Below are 17,413 nucleotides of genomic sequence, written 5' to 3' on the forward strand. Positions count from 1 at the left end.
CCATTTAATTAGTAACAATAAAGCTGGAACCAATCATGCCCAGATTTTTTTTGTTGGCCATATGTGCAGTTGTGATTTTACTTTGCTCATCTTAGTTATATCTTCTGTTTCTCATTAGTAGAGAATTATAAAACTGTGCACTAAATGGACCTCATCTTGCCCAAGGGGACCCCCAAAATACCTTAAAGCAGAGATGCTGGCCATGAGAAGGGAGGTCAGTCATGCTTTGTCACAGCCCCCTCTATTCTTGAAGATACCCATTATAACTCACTAACAGGCATAAGTCTAATCACACCAGCAGGTTATCAATTTACTTAACAGATCCCTTGAGTCTGGGTGTACATCTGTCCAGTGGCTTGTCTCTGATTAACAGACATTTTTTTATTTTTTTGAAACAAGAGTCTTACTACGTCGCCCTCAGTAGAGTGCAGTGGTGTCACAGCTCACAGTTAAGTGATTCTCTTGCCTCTGCCTCCCCAGTAGCTGGGACTATAGGCACCCGCCACAACACCTGGCTATTTTTTTGTTGTACTTGTCATTGTTGTTTAGCAGGCCTGGGCTAGGTTCAAACCTGCCAATCCTGGTGTATGTGGCTGGCGCCCTAACCGCTGAGCTATAGTCACCAAGCCTTAACAGACATTCGTATCCTTAAAACATTCCAAGCCTTGGCTTGATGCCCATAGCACAGTGGTTATGGTGCCACACACATACACCAAGGGTGGAGGTTTGAACCCAACCCGGGACAGCTAAACAACAATGGCAACTGCAACGAAAAATAGCTGGACATTGTGGTGGGCGCCTGTAGCCCCAGGTACTTGGGAGGTTGAGGCAAGAGAATCACTTAAGGCCAAGAGTTCGAGGCTGCTGTGACAACATGGCACTCTACCAGGCAACATGGTGAGATTCTGTCTCAAAACAACAACAAAAACAAAAACACTCCAAGACAAAGCTTCATTTCTTTAACCAATCACAAATCAAAGAATCTTCAAACCCACCTATAATCTGTAAGGCCCTGTTCAAGATGCCCTACCTTTTGGGGCCATGTACACCTTTCATGTATTGATTTATGACATCACGTGTAATTCGTATCTCCCTGAAATGTCTAAGACCTAACTGTAACCCAACCAAGGCAAGACTATTTGCTCAAGGTTTCTTGGGCATGATTCTTTAGGCCATGGTTGCACATATTTGGCTCAGAATAAACTTACTTAAATTATTTTACTAAGTTTAGCTTCTTTTCTGGCTTTTTTTTTGTTTTGATACAGAGTCTCACTTTGTCCCCCTTGGTAGAATGCCGTGGTGTCATAGCTCACAGCAACTGCTAACTCTTGGGCTTGAGTAATTCCCTTGCCTCAGCCTCCCAAGTAGCTGGGACAATAAGCACCCACCACAACACCCTATTATTAAAGGCGGGGTGTAGATCTTGCTCAGGCTGTTCTTGAACCTGTGAGCTCAGGCAATCCACCCACCTTGGCCTCCCAGAGTGCTGGGATTACAGGCATGAGCCACTGTGCTTGGCCCTAAATTTGGCTTTTTTGTTGACAAACCTAGAGAAGTTATTCCCAGATCCTGACTTCTGGGTGTTCTACATACCACCTGAGAACCACAGGGATACAAGAAACTAGTATGTAACTATGTCCAAATTCTTCAGGAAATATTTACTTTTGAAGTGACTCACAGGAGAGAGCAAGATTAAACCTAAAGAAATGAAGCAAACAATGCCAAAATATGAGGCATTTTTTTTGTTTGCTGGAGACTTGACTCCCGTCAAATTAGTCCTAGTAGACTGTTAGTTACAAATGAGCCAGGATTAAAAACAGACAAACAAATCAACCAAACAAGTAAAAGTAGCCAAGAAAGGTAAGACATTTTATTTTACATACAAAAAGGGTGCAAACAGAGTCCTTTCCTCCCCAAACTGGAGAAGAGGTATACTTAAAGATCACATTTTTATTTTCCATGGTGCCCTAGGAAATGGGCTACTCTGAGATAACATATCAGAACCCACTTTCCAATTTTTCCAAAGAAGGCTACTTCCTCTGCAGAGAAGTTTTTCCTAATGGTATACAAGTATCTCCTCCCAAGGAACCATTTCAAATACACTTGAAATCAACATTCATGTTTAAAAATACTAAAAGTTTCATTTTCACAGCTGAGCTTTGTGACCAGTGCCAGGGTTTATGAAACATTACATATCTTAAAAAAAAAGAAAAAGTAGAAAAAAGGCATTTAACAATAATCAGACACATCCACACATCAATTAAAACTGATTTCCAAAGCTGATTTATACATTATTTAGTTTAAAAATTGCAATCAACATCCCAACATCTGTTTAGATGGGCAAAGATTAAAAAAACAAATAATAATATAATAAATTAGAGCATGTAATATATTCAATGAGAAATGCTGAATCAACATTATTTTCCTTGTGGGGGGCATAGCATTTTTGGTTTCATCTTTACCTTTCCTGATGTTACTCTTCTCTTGCTTGATAAATGGGGCTCATTCCCAGAGCCAGCTTGCTGAGACACTTACTTTAAGCTCACTTGTCACCTGTTTACCTTTGAGAATACTCAGGAACACATGGTTCCCAGTAGTCTGGACTGTGAGTCTTTATGAAAGTGAAATGCACATGGATGAGCACATACATAGGTACACACAGGCAATCACACACCCCCATCTGTAAGTATACTTCTCCCCAAAGAAATGGCTCATCTTTCCTGAGACATTCCTAGTAGATTGATAAGCCTTCTAAAAAGGGTTTCAGTGCAAGGGTTGGTCTAGGATTTGGTCTTGAGCTCATGAAGGGGAACACTGAAAATGTCGCACCTGCTGTTAAAGAGGTTGGGGGGCAGTCAGGATAGTTGTCCTCCTGTGCACTGCACACTCATTTATTACCATGAATAATCCTCTGCTATGAAACCTTGAAGGTAGTGATGGCACCAGAAAAGTGATTGTTAGTAATAGAAGAAAAATAACAAAAAGAAATTCCATCCACAGAATTGAGGTTTCTTTATAACATCAAGTTTGGTAATCAAACTAGAAATGTATGGAGTACATGTTCACTTTTTGCTTTCTAAGAGGATTTACAAATACTGGAGTGGGTGTCCTGGTTGCTTTTTGAGAAAATATGTCAACTACTATTGTGTATATCCAAGGAACCTACTTACTATTTTGAATACATTGAGAAATCTACTCTTTTACACTTAGTCACCTGCAGTAGGAGTTAGGAAAACATATTAAGACTGTTCACTGGATCAAGACTTCCAAGATTCCTTTTTGTGGCCAAAACACTGTTCCACATTTGACAAACCCATAAAAGGGCCATGGTTGCCTCTTCCTTTTATTCAGAAACAAAATCTCTCACACACCCCAAAACTCCCCAAAGAGATCCCACTTTGAGAGTCACTGGCCATCAACCACTACATCAGACTTCTCTGGACTCTGAAAAAACAGGAACCTCAAAGGTAGGTGCCTGTCACCCATGTGGCCAATCTTAGAAGGGGTGCCTACTTATCCTGACTCCCTGAGGATTTCTGAAATTCAATTACCCACCATAGGGGAACAGTGCTGGAAGCTCCCAATCTGAGAAACTAGCCCTAATGTAGTTCTGATAGTATAGACAATGTTGTCACGGCAACTCAAAGGGAATGGAAAACTAGTTCAAATATGAAAATGGAAAAGGTGACTGGGACACAGGTGTCGTCACATGGGTTTGGGAAGAGATGCATCAGAAGAAGGTTAAAATTTCTTTGAGGAGATGCTTTTTAGGCTGCTATAAAGTTCTTATTTTTGAGAAATGCAGGCCATCCTTTGTTCACTGGGAGAAGGAATGGACTTTTATCTTTTAACATTTAAAGACAATTAAGGCTCTGATCTTTAGTAACCACTTTGACATATTACCATTATTACATTATTTCTGGCACTTAAAAGTAGTTGGTAACACTGAAACTTCAACACTGAATAAGCACTATTAGTGTAGATTCTTTTATCAGTGTAGATTTCATTAAGTTGGAAGTTCTTTAGAGGTATTGGACACCTCTTCTGGCTAACGGGCAAAGACTGTTTCTATGTACTTAGAGTTTTCTGAGAATGAACAGGCAATCAACACTTCTACAAGAAACCTCAGGGCCCTGCTATTTCTAGCTCATGCATTCCAAAAGAAATAAAACAGAACTTTTAACTGGAGCCTAACCTAGTCACCCAACTGTACCTTCCTCGATCCTATTTACTCTTAGACAGATCCAAAATAGTAGAAGAATGTTAATTAAGGCAGTCATGAATGCATACTCACTGCTTGGATGCTCTGTGCACCCTTGCAAAGCAGTCTGGAGTAAGATCTCTGGAAAAGTGCCAGGGTCCACAGAGCAACTTATCAATTTTTACATGCTTAGACTGCAGCACAGTCTAAGCTAGAACAGACAGAAGTCCTTAAATCATGTTCTGGTTACAATGAGGGAGGCACCCTTTATGCCTTGATGGAATCTCAGTCTGCTTGCTTCAATCTGCTTAAGATGCGAAGCCTGAAGGGCTGGATAACTTGGGAGAACTCCTAATGGTATAAGGATAAGGTTTTTTTTTTTATAAACAGATGCTGAATTAGCTTTATGAAGAGACAACTTCATTATCCCAAAGAAAAAGGTCCTCAGGCATCATAGCTACAAAATAGAGAAAGCTCAAAAACTACAGAGCAAGTGGACTGGGGCAGGGGTGTGGGTAATGGAGGGAGTGCCTAACCCTAAGGAGAAGGCTGAGGCATACAGCTAAGCAACAGAGGGCAGCAAGAGGGCAAAGGAAAAAGCCCTGATATGCTGATGGGGCTGAAACTAATGGCCAAATTGCTTCTGGGGAACTCAATTTTTTTTTCTTTAATTTTAAGGAAGATCACAACAGCATCTTCCAAGTCTGGGACCACTTTGGAATGTCAATGGCCCTGGAAGGATCACCATTACCCTGAATGCTAACGGGACCTGGAGCTCTTCATCTTTGTCATGAAAACCAAGTTCTAGTGACAGATATGTGGGGAATGGAGGGTGAGGGAAGTGTATTAGGAAGGCTCTTTTTCCCACAGCCGCTCAGGTTCAACCCCTTAAAATCAAGCCTTTTAAAAGCTCTAAGGAACATCAAGGAACTTGTGAGGAAATGCCCACAACCAGAAAATATCCCCACATCCTCCAGTCACAAACCCAGATGTAAGCTGGTTTGCTCTGCAGTCAAGCTGGTCACTGCCTTTGCATTTTTGTAGAAGCAAGGTGGCAGGATGGGGGAGGCACTTAGGTATAGTGTGCCAGGATACTCCAGGCTTTGCTGCCATTTCCCCCTGCCCTCTCTTGAAAGGTAAGGCATGTTCTACACAGGGATGAAGAATTTAGTTTCTATACAGGACGTTACGAGTTACCCAAATGCCAATTAAAGAACTAAGAAAATTGGGCGGCGCCTGTGGCTCAGTCGGTAAGGTGCCAGCCCCATATACCGAGGGTGGCGGGTTCAAACCCGGCCCCGGCCAAACTGCAACCAAAAAATAGCCGGGCGTTGTGGCGGGCGCCTGTAGTCCCAGCTACTCGGGAGGCTGAGTCAAGAGAATCGCTGAAGCCCAGGAGTTGGAGGTTGCTGTGAGCTGTGTGATGCCACGGCACTCTCCGGAGGGCTATAAAGTGAGACTCTGTCTCTACAAAAAAAAAAAAAGAAAAAGAAAATCGGGCCGTGCCTGTGGCTCAGTGGGTAAGGTGCCGGCCCCATATACCGAGGGTGGCGGGTTTAAACCCAGCCCCGGCCAAACTGCAACAAAATAGCCAGGTTTTGTGGTGGGCACCTGTAGTCCCAGCTACTTGGGAGGCTGAGGCAAGAGAATCGCCTAAGCCCAAGGATTGGAGGTTGCTGTGAGCTGTGACGCTACGGCACTCTAACGAGGGTTAATAAGTGAGACACTGTCTCAAAAAAAAAAAAAAAAAAAAAGAACTAAGAAAATTTCAGTGATGGGGCTTTAACCACCAGGAAATGGCAAGGACACAAACCCCAATATTCAAAATCCTTGTGGGGAAGGGGTGTGACATTGCATCTTCCAGCCACTCCATGTTTCATATTGTATATAAACTTTTTTTTTAAAGAAATGACAGATTACAATCTATACATAAACTAAGCAGGTTTGAATCCAGTGAAGTGATATTTTCAAGCCAAGGTCCAATGTGACAGGTGAACCCCAGTAACTTTGATTCATGCTAGTGCTGCTACTTCTGCTCTAAGGAACATCAAGGGACTTGTGAGGAAATGCCCACAACCAGAAAATATCCCCACATCCTCCAGTCTAAAAGACAGCCTTATACCTCAAGTTGGATGTGAAGATTTCTGTGCTCCACAAATCACCAAACTAAGTGACTAGCCATGGTCCTCCATGCTTAGTGCTCTACTCCCAGATAAATGAACACCCACTTTCCCTGATGTAAATAATACCTTCTCTTCTGTCACATTTAGAATGACGAGTCGCTGTTTGGATAAGCTACTAAACTCAAATGAAAACTGAAAATGAGAAGAGGTAATTCCACATACTATTGGCTTTTCAAACAGTGAATGAAGAGTTAAGACCCTTCATCATAGTACCTCATATGGCTCCACCACAGTGGGAGACAGAGGGCTTACAGGGGAGGACATGCTTAGGTGCGTGGCCATTGTTATTTGGAAGGAGTCTATGTCCAATTGAGAAAATAATTTCAGACCTTTCATTTCAGTCTCCCTTTTCCCTGGAATTTTCCAGCACCAACCAGTCTTACCCTCCTGCTCACTGCAGCCCCATGTACTGAGTCCTAAGCTTGGTTTATGAGGAGGCAGGCCAGCCCAAATGCTACAACTTAGCTATTGGGGCAGACAGAATATGCTGATTTTCTTTTCCTGGCCCTATGATGCCATATCCTGAGGCTCCTCTGGGAGTTGGAAGGCAGATTCACTGTCCTCTTCTTTTTTGTCCACTCGTGGCAATATGGTGACGTCTGTTTCATCATCACTAATTTTATCCCCCAAGTCACCAGGAAGTCACATGGCTGTCTAATTGGAAATCCTGGCAGTGGAGAAAATAATTTTGAATTTTTTTGTTAAGCATCTCCTCCTCTGGGATGAGCTGTCTCCTGGTCACAGTCTGGCTTGGCTGGCTCATCCCATGTGCTGGAGAGCTGGACTTCAAACTGTAGGCTGATTAAGTCAAGCTGTTCTTGTAGGAACATTCTCCAGCAGCTGAGAAGATGAATGAAAATTCAAGTATGCTTTCTTGTCAACCTGAGTGTTCACTCAGAATGACATGGAGTTTGGCTTCTTCTCTTCTGGGTGCTGCAAATCAAACTTTTTCCACTGAGAATGTCCTCTGGACCCATGTTTTCTCTGAATGGCTTGGTTGGCCCCATATCCCTCAAAACAGAAAAAGGTAAAAACCCCTAATATAATCAGACACAATATGCATCTGCCACGTTTTTTTTTTTTTTTTGAAATAAAACAAAACAAAAAAACAAACTAAAAGTGCAATAAAGTCAGTTTTCTTTCCTTTGCTCAGAACAATGTGCATTGTCCTACTATCACCTGGAGAAAAGAGTTCACTTGTCAAGAAAGCTAAGAATACCAACACGCGGGGACAGTAGACTGCAGATTTCTCACAGCTTGTGTCCTACAGTGTAACTTCACAGGAGGGAGGGAGGAAGGAAACTGAACCCCACGGCCAGCTGGGATGGACACTGCATAGGCACAGAGGAAGAGGAAACCATACTTTCAGAGATACTGGGAGGTGAAGAAGGTTCTTCTCCAGCCCAGGTCTGCCATCTTCCTCCTACCTTCTTGGCCTCACCCCTAGCCTTTTGAACTCCTTTCACAGACAGAGCCTTTAGCTCACTAGCTTTATGCTAGAGAGGGTTGTGGGTGGAGCAAGAACCAGGAGTAAACTGAGAGGAGGGAAGAGAACAGTAGTCCTTGAGTTTTTTGTGAATGACACTTTCACTGTAAACAATGGTAAGGAGAGTCAGCCAGGCAGCCCCAAGGGCAAGCAGTGGAGGAACAGCAGCTCTGGGACCTGCGCAGAGCCTTAGGCAGGCAGGAATGGCCACTGACCCATTAGGCCCTGGTTGCCGACACTGGTTCCTTCCAGGGGTATCTAATAATTCTTCTTTTTGGTTTGGATCTCCACCCTCCCCCAAAGAGGAATCCCTTCCAATGAGAAATGGCAGGAGCTGCAGGTACAATTGAGTCAGAGTCCCCAGAGCCTGAGGACTCCTGGGAGGCACTGGTCACTTGTGGCGCTGAGCAGTCTTCTTCCTTTTCCTCTTAAAGAAACAGCAGCACCTGGAGCACAAGGAACATTATAAGTCAGTGTGGGAGGCCTGCAGCATCCAGCAGACTTTTGCCTGTTTCTGTTTACTGCAGGGAGTGGAATTTCCCCCCAGCACCCACCCACAGGGCCGCCCACAAACTACAGTGAACACTCTGGAGGCATTGGAAAGTGTTTGCCAGAAAAGTCAAAGGACATATCTGCTTGATGTCAATCAGCAGCCATCCAACCTGATTATCAAAATGGCGCATTCTAGGCTTGGTGCCTGTAGCTCAGTAGCTAAGGCGCCAGCCACATACCCTGGAGCTGACAAGTTTGAATCCAGCCCGGGTCTGCCAAACGATGACAACAACAACAACATAGCCGGGCACTGTGGCTGGCGCCTGTAGTTCCAGCTACTTGGGAGGCTGGGGCAAGAGAATTGCTTAAGCTCAAGGGTTCGAGGTTGCTGTGAGCTGTGACACCACAGCGCTCTACCATGTGTGACATAATGCAACTGTCTCAGAAAAAAAAAAAAAAAGATACAGTCTAGACAGGACTGAAACAGGCCTTTCTGGAAGGAGCATGAAGAATGCTTCTTTTCTAGTTAAACACCCAATCCAGATGTTTCATTTTTGTCTAGGACCACAGCTGGGGGTCCTCAGGGCTGCATAAGAACAGTTGGCATTGTCTGTTGCTTGACACCAAGGGTACAGGGTATTTAATGCAACTTACTGGCCAGCTGACAGGGAGGCTAAACGAAAGCAAACAAATCCCCAGGAGAGAATGATGTTTGGGATTCTAGGAGGATCTTTCCATGCCACCAATGCAGGATTTAGAATTCTCTCTACCCTCTACCTCTGCCCCCACCCAGGCACCTGGAGTAGGCAGGAGAGGTCCTACTTTTCTTTCTTTCTCTCTTTTTTTTATTTTTTCTTGAGACAGAGTCTCACTTTGTTACCCTGGGTAGAGTGCTGTGGTGTCACAGCTTACAAAAACCTCAAACTCTTGGGCTCAAGTGATCCTCTTGCCTCAGCCTCCCGAGTGGGGGAGTGCAGGTGCCCACCACAATGCCCGGCTACTTTTTAGAGACAGGATCTTGTTCTTGCTCAGGCTGGTCTTGAACTTGTGAGCTCAAGCAATCCACCCGCCTCAGCCTCCCAGAGTGCTAGGATCACAGGCATGAGCCACTGCACCCAGCTAAACACCTTCTTCTTCTTTTTTTTGAGACAGAGTCTCCCTATGTTGCCCTCGTAGAGTGCTATGGCGTCCCCGCTCACAGCAACTTCAAACTCTTGGGTTTAAGCGATTCTCTTGCCTCAGGCCTCCCAAGTAGCTGGGACTACAGGCACCCGCCACAATGTCTGGCTATTTTTTATTTTGGTTGTTATTGTTGTTTAGCTGGCCTGGGCTGGGTTCGAACCTGCTAGCTTTGGTGTAGGTGGCTGGTGCTGAGCCATGAAGATCTGCTTCTAATAAAAACTGTGAGCTCCTAGTTACTGATTATAAATACAGTTCCCCTTTTCATTTGGAAAGGGCCCATGCCACAGACTAGGAGCTGACCACCAGGACAAGAAGCTCTCTGATTACAGAGTACTGTCCAACTTGGTTTTCTGAGACTGCTGCTGCTGTGCCAGATGGGGTTTAAGAACTGGCCCTGGTTAGGGTAGAGTTGGGGCCCACTCCCTTATAAGCCCTCCAAGTTCTGCCTTGTAAGGAGCAATTATAGTTCTGGCATGAGAACTATGTTAATAGGGGATACCCTTAGTTCCCTAAGCCTGAGTATCCTTTTGCCTCAGCCTCCCGAGTGGGGGAATACAAAATGTCTCTCTTGCTCAGGCAGTCCATAAGGGGGTGGTGAGGGCTGTGGCAAGGCTAGTGCAAAAGATATGTCCTTTCCAGGGAGCTGATACATGAGAACAAAGAATGTGAGGGGCAGAGGTGGCGGAAGACTTCAGAAGACCTACTTCCAAATGATGGAAGCAAGTAAAGTTGGAAGTATAACTCAGACTTGCTAGGCCCTTGCAAGAAAAGGTTTTCTGAGAAAATTATCTCTGAGTCTCTTGCCTAATGATGCCAGGTTTAACACCAGGAATATTCATAGGAAAATAAAGAACTATTACTTACTTCCCATATGCCTAGGTTTTTTCTTATAGCTAAGATTCCCTCTCTTTTTAGTCAGAGTCCTTGGTATTCTTCTATCTAATGGACTGGTTATTAAAAACTTGGATTCGTTGGTGTTTGGATTAAAAAAAAAACCTGGAGAAAGTTTTTAAGAATACAGAATGAAATATTTATATAGACAACGATGGGCTTTAATCAGATCTGAATGAATCATATGGTAATTTTGGAAATAGGAGTACCTTAAGAGGGTCTTAAAAAATATTTTCTCTGGCAGTGCCTGTAGCTCAGTGGATAGGGCACTGGCCACATACGCCCCAGCTGGCGGGTTCAAACCTGTGCGGGCCAGCTAAAAACAACAGTGACGGGCGGCGCCTGTGGCTCAGTCGGTAAGGCGCCGGCCCCATATAACGAGGGTGGCGGGTTCAAACCCGGCCCCGGCCAAACTGCAACCAAAAAATAGCCGGGCATTGTGGCGGGTGCCTGTAGTCCCAGCTACTGGGAGGCTGAGGCAGGAGAGTCGCTTGAGCCCAGGAGTTGGAGGTTGCTGTGAGCTGTGTGAGGCCACAGCACTCTACCGAGGGCCAGAAAGTGAGACTCTGTCTCTACAAAAGAAAAAAAAAAAAAAAACAACAGTGACAACTGCAACAAAAAAATGCTGGGCGCTGTGGTGGGCGCCTGTAGTCTCAGCTACTTGAGAGGTTGAGGCAAGAGAATCCCTTAGGCCCAGGAGTTGGAGGTTGCTGTGAGCTGTGATACCACAGCACTCTACTAAGGGAGACATAGTTAGACTCTGTCTCAAAAAAAAAAAAAAGCGAAGTGTTGTGGCAGGCACCTGTAGTCCCAGCTACTTGGGAGGGTGAGGCAAGAGCATCGCTTAAGTCTAAGAATTTGAGGTTGCTGTGAGGTGTGACCCCACGGCATTCTACCCAGGGCTATAGCTTAAGACTGTCTCAAAGAAAAAAAAAAAATTCTTTTTCTCTGACAGTATAAATGACATTTGTGAAGTACTATTAATGGGTATGAATATAATCACTAACCAAAGAGTCTGTGTAATGGGAAACTGAATAAATTCTTTTTAATAAAGATGACTAACGTCTTCGATTGTTTAAAATAATCCTCAATGAAAACTCTGATGAAAAAAAGTTTTAAATGGTCTTTTTCTGTACATATACTTTAGACTGAGACGCTTTCCAAGTTGAATGTCCTTAAATTAATATATATATATATTTTTTTTTTGTAGAGACAGAGTCTCACTGTACCGCCCTCGGTAGAGTGCCGTGGCATCACACAGCTCACAGCAACCTCTAACTCTTGGGCTTACGCGATTCTCTTGCCTCAGCCTCCCGAGCAGCCGGGACTACAGGCGCCCGCCACAACGCCCGGCTATTTTTTTTTTTTTGTTGCCATTTGGCCGGGGCTGGGTCCGAACCCGCCACCCCCGGCATATGGGTCCAGCGCCCTACTCACTGAGCCACAGGCGCCGCCCCTCCTTAAATTAATATTAAAGGAAGCAAATTAAATCTCTATTTTAATAGACTTACCTGTTTCCCTATTAACCTTGATTTTCAGAGGCAGTACTAACTTTTAAGTCAATTTTTATTCTTTTTGGAGGATGCTAAGATGATGATTGTATTTTATTGTATAAAGTGACAGAGTCTCACTTTACCACCCTCGGTAGAGTACCATGACATCACAGGACTCACAGCAACCTCCAGCTCTTGGGCTTAGGCGATTCTCTTGCCTCAGCCTCCCGAGCAGCTGGGACTACAGGCGCCCGCCACAACACCCGACTATTTTTTTGTTGCAGTTTGGCCGGGGCCAGGTTTGAACCCGCCACCCTCGGTATATGGGGCCGGTGCCCCACTCATTGAGCCACAGGCGCCACCCGATGATTGTATTTTTAAATAAAAGCAGTCAAAAATATAATTTTGAAACACTGTTTAGTTCCATTTCAAACTGTACAATGACTTCTCTTATACCTCCTCCAAGACAAGCCATAAGAATTAACATCTATTTACAAAGCATACTGTAACTTATGTGTAATGCTGAATTCCTCTGACTGGAGGAGAGTATGAGCTGTGGTTTTGAGGAGCTGGAATATTTTAAATTTGGAACTCTAGATTAATTTTTGCTGGTTACTAGGGTTAACACTTCAGCAGTAGCAGGAGTTTTAATAATTCTATCTATGAGGAAGCAGGCCCCACAACCTGCTCTTAAATTCATTGATTTTTGTGGTGACTACTAGCAACAGGACCTATTAAACTGGGTCAGATCTAGATCAAGTTCACTGACTGACTCCTACACACAGAAGTGTCAATCTCAGAAGAGAATGAAAGCAGGTGATGAGCCTGTCTGTGTTTTAGGTTCCCTTCCAGTTGGTTATTTGTTTGGAGGACCAGAAGTTCTTTTTTTTTGGTTGTACTTGTCATTATTGTTAAGCAGGCCTGGGCCGGGCTCGAACCCACTACCTACAGTGTATGTGGCGGGTGGCCTACTCACTGAGCTATGGGTACCCAGCCAGGACCAGAAGTTCTTATCAGGCTGGAGTCAAAATCGATCCTAGTCTCCCTAGTCACAAGCCATCCAGTGCTCTTCCCCCAGCACTCTGACACACTACCTTTGGCACACTGCTTTGTTACTATGGCCTTGCTCTCTCCCTTCAACTATCCCTTTGCTATGTTGCTCTCCTTTTCCATATTTGTACGTTTTTCCTTTCCTCTAATACTACAACAACCTCTTGGTCCCTCAGCCTCACAAAAGCAATAACCTCAATGTTCTAAAGAACTCCTTTCCTTTCATGTATGTATATCATATCTCTCCAGCTAGATGGTACCTAACCTCTTTGGAACCCCTGAGAGTTCCAAGCACAGGGTTGAATGAACATAAAGTAGGCCCTGAGTACCTGTACCAGGATCATGTGACTGACACTTCACAGGAAAAAAATAGACCACGACAATGTCAGATTACACAGACACATATTTGCAAAATGAATAGGCCAAATGTACTCTTTGATACCCAAGACTATTAATTCTACATAAAACTCAGATATTATCTCCAGTATATTCCTGCCTCTAGGGAAACTCCTATAGCCAATTTGGCTTGGACAGTTAGGATTCATAAACCAGTGCCTAGCCCAGTTACTGAAGACAAATAGAAACAAGGTAGTCATAAAGTCTAGCAGGCTGTTATCATGCACAATATTACCCCATGTGTGCAAAGTGAGAGAGTTACAATTCCATATTGCAACAGACCAATAAGTTCAGGAACACTTGGAAAGTCATAGGTAGTGTCCAGAAAAGAGAGCTGAAGAGAGAGCTCTGTGTTGTACTGAAAATGTTCCTTGCCACACACGGAATCTTTAGTGTTTCTCCTTTCATATGCTCTATGTTGTTCCTAAGAATGCATTCTAGAAGCCTTTCCAGGAGTAGCAGAGACAGGCTCTAATAATGTCAATTAGCTAAGTCAACCCTTGGCCAACTAAACTCTCTTCTGAATAAAGACAGTAAATGAAAAACAAACAAAACAATCCCCCAAACAACAAAATGTCTATATCTCCCCCAAGAAGGAGCTCTCTTCTTGAGAGATTCCTACTCTATAGATCGAAGAATGAGCTGAATCAAAAAATGTCACAGATTTTCCCAAAGCAGCCAATTTCCAGATTAGAGATCAAGTTGCAGAATATAAAATTATATGGCAACAGCACTATCTTTGCGGTTGTGAGGAAACACAACTAATATCTAAACAACTGATAGAGAAAACTTGTTTTCTTACCTCTGTGTCCCTCTCCCTCTGATGATAGTTGGTCATATTAATTTGGGAGAAAATACACTCAGTTAAATATAAAGAGATAATTTTGTAAACTGTTTTGGCAGGAGGCAGTGATATGGTGGTTTTGTAAGGAAAGAGGGAATAGATTAATTCCTGGGTATAGGCCTGCCCCATCCCCACCTTGTGGAGCTAGTTCCCCAGTCTGGGTGGTTATGGCACAAGGAGGCAAATGGAAGTCATTCAGTGTTCCTAAGGCATTTGTTTGGCTTTGCCAGTCCCAGCCTAGTCTGGTCCGCTCCCCTTGCATGTGGACTGGAGAGAGGGACTCACCACAGGTTGAGCATTTTCAGGCAGCTACAGAGTATGTAAAGAGAAAAACATAGAAAGGAAGAGAGAGAAAGAGAGAGATATTAGTTCACAGAGGTGAGATGGAAGCGACTCCCTGTGAGCCATGCAAACATGCAGTAAGTGTCTGTGTTTAGTTTCTTCTTCTATCAAGGTAGGGTGAGTAGGCCCAGGCCACTTGGTCCCCACATAGATGTGGAGGGGGCAGGAGCCTGACAGAAACACCAAAGTGTACGCTGATCTCAGGGATAAGGCAAAACAGAAAGAGCTGATGGGAGCCCCAGGGTGGACTTTCTGGTTAACTTCCAGGAAGGCAGGAAGGGAAAGAACAAATGACTCTGCCTGTAAGAATTCAATCAAGCACTGAGGGCAAGCCATTTTGGTTTCCACATGAAGTCTTACACTGTGCAAGCTAACTATTTAGCTAATCCTCCTATTTTGAGGGAAAAATAATTCCTTTTACAAGTCCAACACGCATGACCAAAGCAGCTAGTAGTAGTTATCTCTACCTCTAAAAGAGAGAAAAGGTTTAAGAGACACTTTATCTTATTAGAAGAGGATAAGGGGCATGGCTCTGGATTAACGTATAACTACCAGAGAAGGGCTGAAATTATATTCTTGTTAATTCTCAGGAGAAATAGGTTAACTTTTGTTAAGTGATAGCTAAAGTCTGGATAATCAAAAATTCCTGTGTTCGTTCTTACTATAACAAAAATCAATCAAAAAGCTGCCTGTCCTTACCACCCCTCTATCCATATGTAAACAAGGATATGTGTTCTGCTGCTAGAGAAAAAGGGAAGTCAGAAGTTCATTTTGCCTACAGAACAAAACCCAAGACTCTGTTATTTCCTTCCACCTTCACACAGAACAAGCTGAGTAAGGAACCCAAAAGTTTGGAAGTGAAGGTTTACATAGTTTCCCAATACCTGAATTAGTCTCAACATAGGTAATAGCCCCCTCTACCCCACAGCAGGCAGCATGAATGAAAGGCATCATGGCTGCCTTCAATTGAAGGGCTGCTGGGAAAGCCTCAAGCTTCTCTAGCTATGACTTCTTCCCATGAAAATGATCGAGCAGGTGAACACATGGCTATGTCGCGTCCCTGCCTCTACGCACATAGAAGACCAAGAAGAGTAACATATGGCTAGGCCCTGACTATTCCCTGGACAAGATGGATTGGTAGCTCATGAAATCACTAGGAGATTCAGTATATAAAATACTCTAAGCCCTGAGCTTTTGGATGACATTTAGCAAATGTGAGTGTTCCCCTCTGGTTTCCACATCTTTCAGAAGGTCCGAGCATGGAGCCGATGGCAAAGAGGCACAGTCCTTTTTGCTAAAGGGGAAGACCTTAAACTCTCTTTACATTTGAGAGTTTAGATAATACCAGAACAGAGTACATCAGATTTAAATCTCTTTGCGTGAATGGGCCCCTATCTTACACACAGAACACAAACATCACACTCACATACACAATTAGAGTACACATTTACCAAAATGAAATGAGACGAATGGTTTCAAAAGATAAACCTACATAGGGTGTATTATAAGAATAAAGCCCATTCAATCTTGATATTCAAAGTGTAATATTAAATCCAGAGCTAAACTTCTAGCTTTCAAAATAAGGCACAAAAAAATACTGAGAGTAGGGTGGGTGTGGGAACAGGTACAGCTATCTTTCAAGCCTACATCATGCTCACTGCAGTGGTCCCAACCTTATCTACATATTAGAATTACTTGAACTTTTATTTATTTATTTATTTTGTGGTTTTTGGCTGGGGCTGGGTTTGAACCCACCACCTCCGGCATATGGGACCAGCGCCCTACTCCTTGAGCCACAGGCACTGCCCAGAATTACTTGAACTTTTAAATTCATTTTTTGTTTTGGAGACAGAGTCTCAAGCTGTCGCCCTGGGTAGAGTGCTATGCATAGCAACCTCTAACTGTTTGGGCTCAAGTGATCCTCTTGCCTCAGTTTTTCTATTATTTATTTTTTTTTTTTAAGTAGAGATGGGGTCTTGCTTTTACTCAGGCTGGTCTCAAACTCATGAGCTCAAGCTATCCACTCACCTCGGCTTCCCAGAGTGCTAGGATTACAGGCATGAGCCATCGCACCTGGCCTGAACTTTTTTTTTTTTTTGGCCTGTGTTTTTTTTATTGATATTCACTTCAGTAACTTTGACCTGGCCTGAACTTTTAAAATTCTTGATCCACCTGCGGTGCCTGTGGCTCAATGAGTAGGGCATGGGTCCCATATACTGAGGGTGGCGAGTTTGAACCCAGCCCCCGCCAAACTGCAAAAAAAAAAAAAAAATAGCTGGGTGTTGTGGTGGGCATCTATAGTCCCAGCTACTCAGGAAACTGAGGCAAGAGAATCACTTAAGCCCAAGAGCTGGAGGTTGCTGTGAGCTGTGACACCATGGCACTCTACCAAGGGCGACATAGTGAGACTCGGTCTCTAAAAAAAAAATTCTTGATGGACATGCTGTACTCAATAAATTAAATCAGAACCTCTGTGGTCAGACTTGGATATTTTTATTTTCTAACATACTCCAGGTGACTCCAAAATGCACCCAAGGATCAGAGCCAAGAGGGTGAGAGTAACATATTGTTTTTTAAGAGATTGTAGTTCTATCATGGAAACAGAAAAGCTGTGAGTATCATTAACATCTCCAAAGTCCCTGTGAACAGGGAACATGTTTCTTTACTAACATGGTGTCTTCCTGGCATAAGCAGCATGGCCTCCCTTACGTATCAGTGCCTTATAAGCTGGGAGAAGAGCATCTGAAGCTGCCTATAGTCAGCAGGGGCCAAACAGGAAAGAGTCCAAGTCATTCTCAGTTCCTTTTTATCTATTGGGTAGGAATCTTTAAGCCCTGGCTTTCCGAGGAAAGG

The 17,413-nt window shown here is 43.6% G+C and overlaps 1 protein-coding gene across 2 annotated transcripts in view; it reads right to left on the minus strand.

Moving 5' to 3' along the window:
* Window positions 1–1,848: 1,848 nt before the first annotated feature.
* Window positions 1,849–17,413, minus strand: part of CSNK1G1 (casein kinase 1 gamma 1) — a 224,844-nt gene continuing 209,279 nt past the window's right edge. For both annotated transcript variants that reach the window (XM_053595049.1, XM_053595048.1), the window contains one exon: window positions 1,849–8,316. In XM_053595049.1, coding sequence (XP_053451024.1) covers window positions 8,262–8,316 — 55 coding nt within the window. In that variant the 3' untranslated portion in view covers window positions 1,849–8,261. The remainder of the gene's footprint in view (window positions 8,317–17,413) is intronic.

This window comes from Nycticebus coucang, chromosome 6 (genome assembly GCF_027406575.1).
Source record: "Nycticebus coucang isolate mNycCou1 chromosome 6, mNycCou1.pri, whole genome shotgun sequence".
Lineage (NCBI taxonomy): Eukaryota > Metazoa > Chordata > Mammalia > Primates > Lorisidae > Nycticebus > Nycticebus coucang.